General features: G+C 44.7%; 1 protein-coding gene across 3 annotated transcripts in view; it reads right to left on the reverse strand.

Annotated features, from left to right (window-relative positions):
• Positions 1-13,946, reverse strand: part of tada1 (transcriptional adaptor 1) — a 114,940-nt gene that overhangs the window by 31,237 nt on the left and 69,757 nt on the right. The window contains exon 8 of one of the 3 annotated variants that reach the window (XM_072511572.1): positions 10,106-10,246. The exons of the other annotated variants lie outside the window; for them this stretch is intronic. Within the exon in view, the coding sequence (XP_072367673.1) occupies positions 10,214-10,246 (33 nt within the window). The 3' untranslated portion in view covers positions 10,106-10,213. Of the gene's footprint in view, positions 1-10,105; positions 10,247-13,946 lie in introns of those variants that run through there. 3 annotated transcript variants of the gene reach the window in all.

Here is a 13,946-nt window from a genome sequence, read left to right on the forward strand (position 1 = left end):
ATCCCCCCACCTGGGCTTGTGAAATCCTACCAACTGTCCTGGCTTGGGACAATTCACACCTCTTTAACCTGGGGTTACCCCTCTCTCTGGATCTGTAGACTTAATTACCTGCAAATGCTCGCATTCAAAGTATCGTCTTGCATCTTTGACGTTATTTATATATATGTTTCTGGAACCTATCTCTTCATTCATCTGAGGAAGGAGCAGTGCTCCGAAAGCTAGTGATTTGAAACAAACCTGTTGGACTTTAACCTGGTGTTGTAAGACTTCTTCCTGTGCTCACCTCAGTCCACCGCCGGCATCTCCACATCATGGCTACAAAGACATGAGGGAGGAACTGGTCAGAGTTGATTGGAAAAGGAGCCGAGCATGGAAGACAGTGGAACAGCAAGGGTTTGGGGGGAATATTCAGGAGGCACAACAGGAATTCATCCCAAGGGGAAGGAAACATGCTAAGGGGAGGACAAGGCATCCATGGCTGATGAGGGAAGTCAAGGACAGCATAAAAGCAAAAGAAAAAGCATATAAAGTGGCGAGGATTAGTGGGAAGGCAGAGGATTGGGAAGCCTTTAAAAGCAAGCAGAGGCCAACTAAAAAAGCAATAAGGGGTGGAGAAGATGATGACGAATGTGATATAAAATAGTTACTTTAGAGATATTAGTTAATATAATGTAGAAATAAGCCACTTTGATTCTGGCAGATAGAGACAAAGGGATTTGAGACCGCATGGAAAAAGCAGGAAGAGGTGTGTCTATGAGAGTGATGCTGCATTGATAGGGGCCAGAGAAAGGGATTGGAAGTGAGCCAATCAGAATAGATCAAACAGGTCAGGAGGGATATAGGCTGACCTATGGGCATCGAGTATGTGAAACTTGATACCATTTGAATTGATTTGCAGAGATCCCTTTGTCTCTTTGTTCATTCGCTTTCTGGGATGTAGGAGACTGGATGTCTCTTATGTTTCTGTGAGATGAATTAAGCTTGCAAGCTAAATAAAATAACTTCTTTTTACGTGCAAATCCATCTCGACTTTTCTAGAGGTCAGACTGACGGAGAAAGAAATTTGGGAATCAACATTTGGTGCCGAAAACCGGGATTTCTCAGGGCGATCCTGATCCAACTGCGAAATCAGAATTAGACTGATTATGAACAGGAGGATGGGGAACAAAGGGCCCTCAATGTAGAACTGGAAAACGACCGCGCATTGATTGTTCCCCTCTTCTTATCGTCTGATTAGTCTGGTCACTCGCGGTTGGCACAGAAAGACCGCCTCGACGAAATCACAGGTCAGTCTGGGGATTAGCAATTTAATTGATGGGATTTCATATTGTTGTTTCGGCTTGGGTTAGGGGTTTGGGTTGATGTGACATCGCAAATGATGATTCAATTCCAAGTATAAGGGTTCAGAGGCTGATGGGACTTCAGTAATGAAGGTTCAGTCTATTATATGGGGTTCAGGGGCTGATGGGACTTCAGTAATGAAGGTTCAGTCTAGTATAACTGTTTTTAAATCTGAAGATGGTTCAACTCTATGTGTGAGTGTTTTAAATATATAGTTGATTAAGCTAAAATTGTCTCCTTGGACTGTATTGGCGAAAAACGCAGTTCCGAGGGCTAGTTGAGATTGTGGGGAATGCTGCATATTGGTTGAAGCAGAAGTCTCTCAAAGGGTTAACAGCAGCAGGCAAAGTCATGCCAGACAGTGCTTCTCACTCAGGCCTTGAGATAACAGCGCCAGTCGCGAGTGTAATCGGATACCTTTCCTTTGAGTCAGTGAACTCCAGCAAAGTTACGTTTTGAATTAATTAAAGGAAACCAGTGGGTTTCTCCACCTCTTTGATAAAAGTTATTATTTTCGAAAGCAATTGATTGAAATTGCCAGAATCTTAAGTTTTACTTACTTGAAATAAGGTTTATCTCATTTTATCTGGAGATTAATAGAAACTTAAAGAAGATCATGGACACCATTTTAAAAAGTGTCAATCTGGAGATGATAGTTGATTTTGCTAATACTTATGTGTATGTAAAAGAAAAAAAAAACTTGTTAAAAGAAAAATTGTTAAGATAAAGAAATAATTAAGTTGTAAATGTCATACAAGTTTGTGTTAAGCAAATTGTAAATTTAGTTCTGAGTTGAGATCAGAGCTAAGCTTGCAAGTTGCAGTAATTCAATTTGAATTTTCAAACATTTTTAAGTTTAAAAAAAAAAGAGCAAATAGAGAAAAGGACACAGATCTTGAATGCGTTGAATAGCACATTTCAAAGGCCCATAAATCTTTCTGTTATCTTAGACCTAAAACCTAGGAAGACTGAAGAGCCAGAGGAATTTCTGGAGCGTTTTAATGAAATCTACCGGGGGCAGTCAGGTGATTTGCTGTATCAAAATGGTCAGAATTCCCCTCAATACTGTGCTATGTTAATGCATTGCCTACCACCTTCTGTGGTTACTGCTGTGAAATGTAATAACATGAATTGGACAGAGAACGACCCTTCCCAGATGGCAAGGGCAGTCAGATTTTACTGGAAGGAGGGTGTAGGCCAAGAAGGAGGCTCAGTTACAAAGGTTAAGACTGAGTATGTAATGAAAAAGGATGATCTGCGACCCCAACAAGCGGCAGAAATGGTAGTTTACCAGCAGGAGCCCCAATATAGTGACTTTGGGTGGGTGGATCAGCGAAGAGGAGGATGAGACAACAGTGCTATATTTCTATCACCCCCCCAATGGTGGACGTTAGACGTTGAACAGTCACTGCATCACATTACCCTGGCCTATGACAGAACTGGACGAAACAGGGAGTTGGAGGACAAATACCGGCCATTACTTGAGACCGAATGGCCAGTCAAGGTTACAGCCACAGTCACGGGAAAAGAAGGTACAGCCGATTTTGTTACAATATCACCACATTTATGGCCACAGTCAGCTTCGGTAAGCCCTCATATTACACGTCAGGTCCATGACCAGTACCATGCCAGGGATATGGGGCGAATGGTCAGGAGGGCAGTGGATCATTCGGATCCAACAGACTACGCACTTCAAGTCATGCCGGACGGCACTACCATAAAATATTTTGAGGTCCCTGAAACGATTAACACTCGACTGCAGCATCACAGGGGACATGTGTTGGAATATGTCAATCCACAGGTCTGGGCGGAATACCCATCACAAGTGGGAAAGACAAATGTTACACCTATTAAGGTGATGATTAAGGATCATGTAAAGCTACCTTCCATTCGACAATACCCCCTGAAATCTCAAGCTGCTCCATCAATAGATAAATTAATTCAAGAGCTGTTGAAACAGGGTATTTTGGTCCCTTGCCAATCAGAATGTAACACCCCCATACTTGCTGTGCCTAAACCAGCCAAACCAGACCAGTACCGATTAGTACAAGATTTACGTTCAATCAATGCCATCGCATAGCCATTACATGCTCTCACCCTCCAACAGGATATTACGGTGTATAGCTCCCACTCGGTCATCGCACTACTGAGGCAACTGTAGACTCAGCATCTTACCGCAGCTCGTCAGAATAGGTATGAGATATACCTTTTGAACAATCCACGTCTGACATTTAAATACTGTACCACTATCAATCCAGCCTGTTTTCTTAGCGGTCCCCCTGTCCATGAGGACGCGCCTGGTCACGACTGTTTAGCCTTGATTCAGGAAACTACCACAATAAGGTGCGATTTGAGTGACATTTCGTCAGAACAACCTGACATGATTATGTGTGGTCAAATATCCCACCGGGGTTTAGTTAATGACCTACTGCAGGCCCTCCTTATGCCCGCGCAGATTTGCGTTATTAAATGCGCTGCCCACACGAATAGTACAACCCCAGTTGACGTTGGTAATGAACGAGCAGATCGTGCAGCGCGAACAGCCGCGCAAATTCAGCAAGTGATGGTGCCTAAGATGTTAAGTCAGACTAAACGATCTACTAGAAATATGTCTGCTTCTGACAAGTCAATGCCAACCATCCAAGACATCATAAGGTTACAGGAGGACGCTCCTGAGAGTGATAAACAAATGTGGAAACGGTTAGGTTGTACATATGATTCTGTTTCCTCTTTATGGACCACACCTGCACATCAGACTTGTATGTCTGATGTGCTGGCTTTATGGGTGAATGTGTACACTTTCCAACTCATTGTGGGGCTCGAGGGACTAGTGATTTGTTGCTGGACACTTGGTGGCACCCTAAAATGCAGGGGTTGGCCCAAAGTATCAGTAATCGGTGTTTGATTTGTCAGCAATATAACACCGGAAAAGGTATCCCTTGTGGGAAGGGGCAAACCCTGTTGCCCAGTGGTCCCTTTGAGACGCTCCAAATGGATTACATTGAGTTGGAAAGGTGTCAATGTTACAAATATGTTTTGGTCATTGTGGATGTGTTCAGCAGATGGGTTGAGGTGTATCAGACTATCGATAATAAAGCTGCTACTGTGGTTAAAGTCTTGATGAGGGAAATCATTCCCCGGTACGGTATACCAGCTCAGTTAAGTTCTGATAATGGGCCTCATTTTATTGGACAAATTAACAAGGAGTTTTGCTCCCAGTTGGGCAGACGCCAGCAGTTACACTGTGCTTACAGACCGCAGGCGGCCGGGTTGGTTGAGAGACACAATCAGACCCTCAAAACTAAATTGGCTAAATTAAGAGCAGACATGGGACTGACATGGCTGAAGTTGCTCCCCGTTGCCCTCTTCCAGCTGCGGGTTACACCTGCGGGACCGGCCCGGCTCTCTCCCGCCGAGATTCTTTATGGCAGGCCTCTTAGAACTCCTTGGAGCCTGCAGGTTCCCAGACGGGTTCAGTTTCATCAGATGACTGAAGAAATGACCACCTATGTTCTAGCCCTTACGCAAGTGCTCAAGGAACTCCATGGCCAAGTCCGCGCGGCTCACCAGCCATTGCCCCCAGTACCTAGCTCACTTTCAGTCCAGCCCGGTAGTTATGTCATGGTCAAAAATTGGACTAGGAAGGGGTCGGAGCCGCGATGGGACGGGCCCTTCCAAGTTCTCCTTACCACCCCCACAGCAGTTAAAGTGGAGGGGCGAAGTGCTTGGGTCCACCTACATCACTGTAAATTGAGTCCATCTCCACTACTGTAAAAGGTCGGATACTAACCTGCCTCCCTTCTCCAGTGCTATTTTACAGGTGTGGAGCATGATGGAGTGGTTACGCATCGTCTGTCTGATATTTGGCCTCACTTCGCTTGGCGTGTTATTGGCGATGGACATGGAAAAGGGGAATATTATGTATCTGTGTAGCCCCAACCAATCTACAAGGTTACATCACCTCTGCAAAGGTGATGTTCTTCGCTGCCCCCATATACGAGGACATGGTATCGACTCATGGAAGGTCATCAAAGTTAAGGAGAATGCAGGAGTCATGAAGCAGTTGCACCGGTCCCGGCGATGGGAAGGGAACATTATATGGACATTGCCTTGTTTTTGGAATACATGTAAATTTGATTTTGGATGTGTTAGGAGTGGTACAATAAAGGTAAAATCAGGCTGTCAGAAGAGTGTAGGCAGAGGCTATGAGAAAGAGAAAGGGACTAGAGAGAGGACGGGGCGTATGAGAAGGGAAGTACAGCTGGAACGTAGGTTACCGGGAGATACACTTAAGTTAATTAAAGGCCAAACTGAGGAAAACCCGGGTAGTATGAATCTCTTCTCCCAGATTTACCACCGCTTGTATGGCCAGGGACGGGTTGTCTGCTACCCAAACCCCGCAGCGGTGTCTAGGTTATTTTCTGTTTCACCGCTTTGGGGCACTCCCCAAACGGTGGTTCATTGTCAGCATTCCGAACCACTGCCCGATCAGGTCACTCTTCCTTACGATCCGGGTTCAGCACCACCGGCTATTTGCCTTCCCCTTCCTCGGGATAATTCCCATTCACAGTACGATAGGCTGCGACGGTGGAGGGCGTACATACCTAGCCACTTCACTCCCAATAGGGATTCCCGGTCGTACGAGAATTGCTTCAGCAGTGAAGGATATGGCTGTTTGCTGGTAGAGGTGGACACAAATATAACATGTCTGTTTCCCACCTGTACGGACAGGAGGTGCCATATCACCCAGGCGTCTGGCCAATGCGTTTGTTACAACACCACTTGCGTTCCATTGAACGCCGGCCTCCAGCTCCTCTGTGGCTGGGCGAATATCTCTCATATCACTGTTGGGACTAGGGCTTTCCGCATTGCTGGGCGGCCCGAATGGGCATTTCAAAGTTGGATAAACTGGGATGTGTGGGGGGTTCCTTGGCTGTCAGTGATCGGAATTATTTTATTTGCGGCCTTACCATCTTGGGAAATGAAACCTTGGGAGCCCTCGAGGCAATAACCAAGGAGTTGTCTCAGCTATGGTTGTTTGCAATGCAGAACCGATATGCTCTTGACTATCTTCTGGCCCGTGAGGGTGGGGTATGCGCCATAGTACAGGGCAAGTGTATCATGGGAGTTCAGGACTTGACCGCTAACATCACTAAATTTATGGATCGCATACGGGATCACTTGGACGGGATGCAGGATCCTGGCTCTTGGGGTAACTGGGGATTTGGAGGATGGAAGGACTGGTTGATAAATATGGTCATGTATCTAGTGGTAGCTATCGGCTGCATCTTTGTGGGCCTGGCCATCCTTAAATGTGTGATGGGTAGAATGCGGGGTGCACTGGATCAGATCACCGCCCCAATCACGGAAAAAAAAAATTTAACTGTTAAAATCCATGAGGGTGAGGCAGATGAGGGCGGGCTAAGACAGGAATTGGAAATGCAGCGACGGATCTTTTTAGATGAGGAACCGTAGCTATGGATTGGATAGTTCGGTTATCATGGAATGATAAAAGGAGGGAATGACGAATGTGATATAAAATAGTTACTTTAGAGATATTAGTTAATGTAATGTAGAAATAAGCCACTTTGATTCTGGCAGATAGAGACAAAGGGATTTGAGACCGCATGGAAAAAGCAGGAAGAGGTGTGTCTATGAGAGTGATGCTGCATTGATAGGGGCCAGAGAAAGGGATTGGAAGTGAGCCAATCAGAATAGATCAAACAGGTCAGGAGGGATATAGGCTGACCTATGGGCGTCGAGTATGTGAAACTTGATACCATTTGAATTGATTTGCAGAGATCCCTTTGTCTCTTTGTTCATTCGCTTTCTGGGATGTAGGAGACTGGATGTCTCTTATGTTTCTGTGAGATGAATTAAGCTTGCAAGCTAAATAAAATAACTTCTTTTTACGTGCAAATCCATCTCGACTTTTCTAGAGGTCAGACTGACGGAGAAAGAAATTTGGGAATCAACAATGAAATATGAGTGCAAGCTAGCTAGTAATATAAAGAAAGATAGGAAGAGTTTTTTCAATGTATAAAAGGTAAGAGAGAGGCAAAAATAGACATTGGACCACTGGACAATGTGGCTGGAGAAGTAATAATAGGAAACAAAGAAATGGCAGAGGAACTGAATAGTTACTTTACATCAGTCTTCATGGTGGATGACACCAGTGGGATGCCAGAGCACCAGGAGAATCAGGGGGCACAGGTGAGTGCAGTGACCATCACTAAGGAGGTGGTTCTGGAGAAACTGAAAGGTCTGTAGATGGATAAATCACCTGGACTGGAGGGACTACACCCCATGGTTCTAAAAGAGATAACTGAGGAGATTGTGGAAGCATTGCTGGTGATATTTCAGGAATCACTGGAGGCAGGAAGGGTCCCAGAGGACTGGAAAGTGGCTAATGTAACACCGCTATTTAAGAAGGGAGGCAGAAGACGGGAAATTATAGGCCGGTTAGCTTGACTTCAGTCATTGGTAAGATTTTAGAGTTCATTATTAAAGATGAAATTGCGGAGTACTTGGAATTGCATGATAAAATAGGACTGAGTCAGCACGGCTTCGTCAAGGGGAGGTCATGTCTGACAAATATGTTAGAGTTCTTTGAGGAAGTAACAAGGAAGTTAGACAAAGGAGAACCAGTGGACGTGATTTATTTAGATTTCCAGAAGGCCTTTGACAAGGTGCTGGATAGGAGACTGTTAAATAAGTTAAGAGCCCATGGTGTTAAGGGTAAGATCCTCTCATGGATATAGGATTGGCTGACTGGCAGAAGGCAGAGAGTGGGGATAAAGGGATCTTTTTCAAGATGGCAGCCTGTGACTAGTGGTGTGCCTCAGGGGTCAGTGCTGGGACCATAACTTTTCACAATATACATTAATGATCTGGAAGGAGGAACTGTAGGCCCTGTTAAGTTTTCAGATGATAAGATCTGTAGAGGGACAGGTAGTATTGAGGAAGCAGGCGGGCTGCAAAGAAGGACTTGGGACAGGCTAGGAGAGTGGGCAAAGAAGTGGCAGATGGAATACAATGTGGAAAAGTGTGAGGTTATGCACTTTGGAAGGAGAAATGGAGGCATAGACTATTTTCTAAATGGGGAGATGCTTCGGAAATCAGAAGCACAAAGGGACTTGAGAGTCCTTGTTCACGATTCTCTTAAGGTTAGCGTGCAGGTTCAGTCATCAGTTCGGAAGGCAAATGCAATGTCAGCATTCATGTCGAGAGGGCTAGAATACAAGACCAGGGATGTATTTCTGAGGCTACATAAGGCTCTGGTCAGACCCCATTTGGAGTATTGTGAGCAATATTGGGCCCCTTATCTAAGAAAGGATGTGCTGGCCTTGGAAATGGTCCAGAGGAGGTTCACAAGAATGATCCCTGGAATGAAGAGCTTGTCCTAAGAGGAATGGTTGAGGATTCTGGGTCTGTACTTGTTGAAATTTAGACGGATGAGAGGGGACCTTATTGAAACTTATAGGATACTGCGTGGCCTGGATAGAGTGGACATGGAGAGGATATTTTCACTTGTCGGAAAAACTAGAAGCAGAGGACACAATCTCAGACTAAAGGGACGATCCTTTAAAACGGAGATGAGGAGGAATTTCTTCAGCCAGAGGGTGGTTAATCTGTGGAACTCTTTGCCGCAGAAGGCTGTGGAGGCCAAATCACTGAGTGTCTTTAAGACAGAGATAGATAGGTTCTTGATTAATAAGGGGATCAGGGGTTATGGGAGAAAGTAGGAGAATGGGGATCAGAAAGATATTAGCCATGATTGAATGGCGGAGCATACTCCTATGTCTTATGATCTGATTGGGAGAGGCGTTGCCATGGGGAATGCACCAGTTGATGACGACTGACTGCCAAACAGACATTCTGCCTACCACAGAAATGATTAATGTAGGATATGAATTTCAGTGCCAGTGTGATGCTATGTATGTATCCCAAAGACTGGCAGATCGTATCAAACAGCATATCCAGCTGCTGTTTGCAATGGGAAAGTACAGGCAGTACCCAACCAGCGCCTGCTGGTAAAACTCAAAAAACAGTGCCCAGCGCCCCAGTGGCACAGTGGTTAACACTGTTTCCTCACAGCACCAGAGTTCAATTCCGACTTTGGCTGACGGTCTGTGTGGAGTTTGCACTTTCTTCCTATCTGCTTGGGTTTCTTCTGGGTGCTCCGGTTTTCTCCCAGAGTCCAAAGATGAGTAGGTTAGGTGGATTGGCCCTTAAATTGCCCCTTACTGCCCAAAGGTTATGTGGGATTACAGGGATAAGATGGGGGAGTGGGCCTGGTCAGTTTGCTCTTTCAGAGGGTGGGACTCAATGGGCAAAATGGCCTCCTTCTGCACTGAGAGATTCTATGATATGACTATGATTAGATGTGATCCTGTAATTGGACAGCATTTGCCAAATTACTCTCAGCGTGCTAAGAATTACACTGACAACCAATTTAACATTGTCAGTCGGGCTTAGTGTGATCCATTTGTGTACTGGAAGCTGCATATATTAATACACTGAGCCATGCTCTTTGGAGACAGAAAGAACACATGCACACATTGTGCCTGTTTGTGCTAAACAAAATAAGTGGCAGGCATTCGCCAATTCATTCCCCAGATCAATACCTTGACCAATCAGGGTCCACTTGTCAACCAATCAGCATTCTCTTCTGATAGTGCAAATTGTTCTTTTCCCCTTATACTGCTATTCTTGCAAAGTGTCCTGACGAGTGCAAGACTAAAACACCTGACGTGTCTCTTTTTTCAGCAATATTCATTTTTGTAACATAGTAATGAACACAGGTACAAAAATGTTTTGAGTCTGTACTGTCAATCTCCAATTCCAAATTCACCCCATGCTGAGCCATGATTTATCTCTTGGACGAATTTGGTTGAGAGGCTTCCTGTGTAAAAAAAATGGAGAGACAATGTAATTATCTCAAAAGGGGGACCTCATCCAAACTATTTAATTAACAGACAAACTTCAAAGGGGAAACATTTCACACACATTCCTACAAAAAACTTCAATATTCCCAGTGCTTTTTATTGTGATGTGGGCGGCATGGTAGCACAGTGGTTAGCACTGTTGCTTCGCAGCTCTGGTTCTTTTTCAAATTGGCAGGCGGTAACTAGTGGAGTACCACAGGGATCAGTGCTAGGACCCCAGCTATTCACAATATATATTATTGATTTAGATGAGGGAACAAAATGTAATATCTCCAAATTTGCAGATGACACCAAGTTGGGTGGGAGGTTGAGCTGTGAGGAGGATGCAGAGAATCCTTCAGTGTGATTTGGACAAGTTGAGTGAGTGGGCAAATGAATGGCAGATGCAGCATAATTCGGAGAAATGCAAGGTTTCTGGTCGCAAAAACAAGGCAGACTATTATCTAAATGGCCATTAGTTAGGAAAGGGGAGTGTGCAATGAGACCTTGGTGCCCTCGTACACCAGTTACTGAAGCAGGCGGTAAAGAAGACAAATGGTTGTTGACCTTCATTGTAAGAGGATTCAAGTACAGGAGCAGAGATGTCTTGATGAAATTATGTAGGGCCTTGGGGAGGCCACACCTGGAATAGTGTGTATTTTTGGTCTCCTTATCTGAGGAAGGATGTTCTTGCTCTAGAGATAATGTACAGAAGGTTTACAAGACTGATTCCTGGATGAAGGGATCAGTGTATAAGGAGAGATTGGTTCGGATTGTATGCGCTGCAGTTCAGAAGAATAAGGGGGATCTCATAGAAACCTAAACAATTCTAACAGGACTAGACAGGGTAGATGCAAGAAGGATGTGCCTGATTATTTTTTTTTTGGGGGGGGGGGGGGGGTCCAGAGCCACACTATAGGAAGGATGTGGTTGCACAAGATGGGATGAAGAGATTCACCAAAATGATGCCTGGGCTGGAGGATTTCAGCTATGAAGAAAGGCTGGTTCGGCTGGGATATTCTCCTTAGAGCAGAGAAGGCTGAAGAGGAATCTGATTAAGGTGTACAAAATTATGAAGGACATAGATAGGGGTACAGGAGGAAACTCCCCTTAGTAAGGGAGTCAATAACCAGGGGCATAGATTTAAGGTAATGACAGGAGATTTGGAGGGGATTTAAGGAAAATCTTTTCACCCAAAGGGTGGTGTATATCTGGAACTCACTATTTTAAAGGGTGGTAGAGGTGAGAGCCCTCACAACATTTAAGACGAGTGCTTGATATGCCATAGCATACAAGGCTAAATGCTGGAAAATGAGATTAGAATAGATAGATGCCCGATGGTTGACGCAGACACAATGGGCCAATATCTTTAATGTCTTAATTGCTAGCAAGAATTGGTTTCTTCCTTGCTGCCGGTCTATTAAGTGTATGGTTTAGATTAGATTATTCTTGTCTGTGTGATAATTCCACCCTCTCCATTTCTTCATACAGGAAGCCTCTCAGCCAAGAAATATCTTTATTCTGCCAATTGTTAATGCCAAGTCTCTTTAGTCCAAAAATGGCAGCCCCCGAGAAGTATTAATTAGTTGCAGTGCCCAACTGTCTGACTTTGTATAGACATCCGCTAACTCATTAACTACTTTCTGCTGAATTGAGAAACTGCTGTGTCATGGAGAAACACAGCAGCCAGAAAAAAATTCAAAACACATTTTTAAAAACACAGTTAATCTGTTTTAAGGACGTCGACGGAGGCATCAATATGTCGGGGCAACAGAATTTCCCTTTTCTTCTTTGAAAGTCTTACCTCAGTGGTAGCACACCTGCCCCAAGTCACGTGAGAAACATGCAGCTCTAAACGTAAATTAAAAACAAGTGGAATGGCATTACAACTGTGACTGCTACTCCTTGGAAGCCCTGGCCCAATATACTGAAGGCCGAGGTAGGCAGATTTTTTAATTTCCAAGGAGTCAAAGGTTATGGAGGCAGGCAGGAAAGTAAAGTTCAGGCCACAATCAGATCAGCCATGATCTAACCGAATGGTGGAGCAGGCTCAATGGGCCTACAACTGCTTCTCACTCTCATATTCTTATAGTAAGAAGTCTTACAACACCAGGTTAAAGTCCAACAGGTTTGTTTCGATGTCACTAGCTTTCGGAGCGCTGCTCCTTCCTCATTCACCTGAGGAAGGAGCAGCGCTCCGAAAGCTAGTGACATCGAAACAAACCTGTTGGACTTTAACCTGGTGTTGTAAGACTTCTTACTGTGCTCACCCCAGTCCAATGCCGGCATCTCCACATCATATTCTTATGTCCAACATTTCAGTGTAGTCCAACAATTTGCCTTTATAAATATATAATAAATTTAACAAAGTATTCTAAGGTGCTTTACAAGCAATATGTGATGGCAGATCATTTGAGGAGTGAATTCCAATAGTGCACGTATTTTTGTGACCAGACTTCCACATGGAGATATGTCAATCACTGGTGCCTGTGGATCATTTTCTCAGGAATCACAGTCAGAGAATATAAAAGTTGCAGAAGCAGAATGGCACTGTTCACTAGGTCAAAGCAGCACTGGGAAGTCACCATTAGAAATTCCAGATACTGGGGTAGTTACAGGCAGTACAGTCTTTGACAAGCTTCAAATTGATTTAGGATGCTGAAACTGATCCCTGTGAGCGCCAATTGATATTGTTTCCTTTTGCTGAAATCCAATAAGTGAAAATCAGGTCTGCCCTATTAAGTCAAATTCTGCAGCTGAAAATTATTTCCCCATGCACACAAACAGACTTTTCTTTCAATTCTATTATTCAATAGTCCTCTCTTCAATAGCTAGGATTAGTAATGTAATTTCCTCAGAACACCGCCATACTTAAAATCATTTCTTTACCCCCCTTTACAGCAGCTATTTTAGAGATACCGAGAGAGGGAGGCATTGTCTGAGGTTCCGGCTCATCAGCTGAGGTGTTAAACAGAGACTCTGTCTGAACTCTCTTGTTATAAAAACAAGCAATTTGTCAGCCTCTCGAGCAATCTGTAAAGTTCTCTCACACATTTAAAACATTACTGGTCCCAAGTGACAGGCCTTTCGCTCTGGTTCTGAACACAGGATGTTTAGATTGGGTGGTAGCTATTAAAAATGTCTTCAACGGACTTCCGGTTGCGGCGATGACCAGCTAAGCCGCACGTTTCGGCACCTCCCGTTTCAACGGACGTTTGGGCTCTTATCGGGAGCCCCAACGGAAATTTTTTACGGCCAAACCCAGTGTGAGGCGACAAAGGAAGGAGTCCCCCAGGTGTGGATGGAAAGAAGCGATAGTAGTGGCCAGATTGCGGAGGATCCTCTGGAGCAGCGGCAGAGAAGAGAAGGGAGAAGCAAGATGGCGGCTCAGGGAGCCCAGATGGTATGGGGCCCGGAACAGCAGGAGTTCCTCCAACGATGTGTGGAGGAGCTCAAGAAGGAGGTGCTGGCGCCGATGTTGCTGGCGATTGAGGGATTGAATGAGACACAAAAGACCCAGGCGATGGAGCTCCGTGGAGCGAAGGCAAAGGCAGCCGAGAATGAAGACGAGATACAGGGCTTGGTGGTGAAGACGGAGACGCACAAGGCTACATAAGAGGTGCATAGAAAGGCTGGAAGCCCTGGAAAATAGCTCGAGGAGGAAGAATCGAAGGATTC

This window comes from Scyliorhinus torazame, chromosome 7 (genome assembly GCF_047496885.1).
Source record: "Scyliorhinus torazame isolate Kashiwa2021f chromosome 7, sScyTor2.1, whole genome shotgun sequence".
Classification (NCBI taxonomy): domain Eukaryota; kingdom Metazoa; phylum Chordata; class Chondrichthyes; order Carcharhiniformes; family Scyliorhinidae; genus Scyliorhinus; species Scyliorhinus torazame.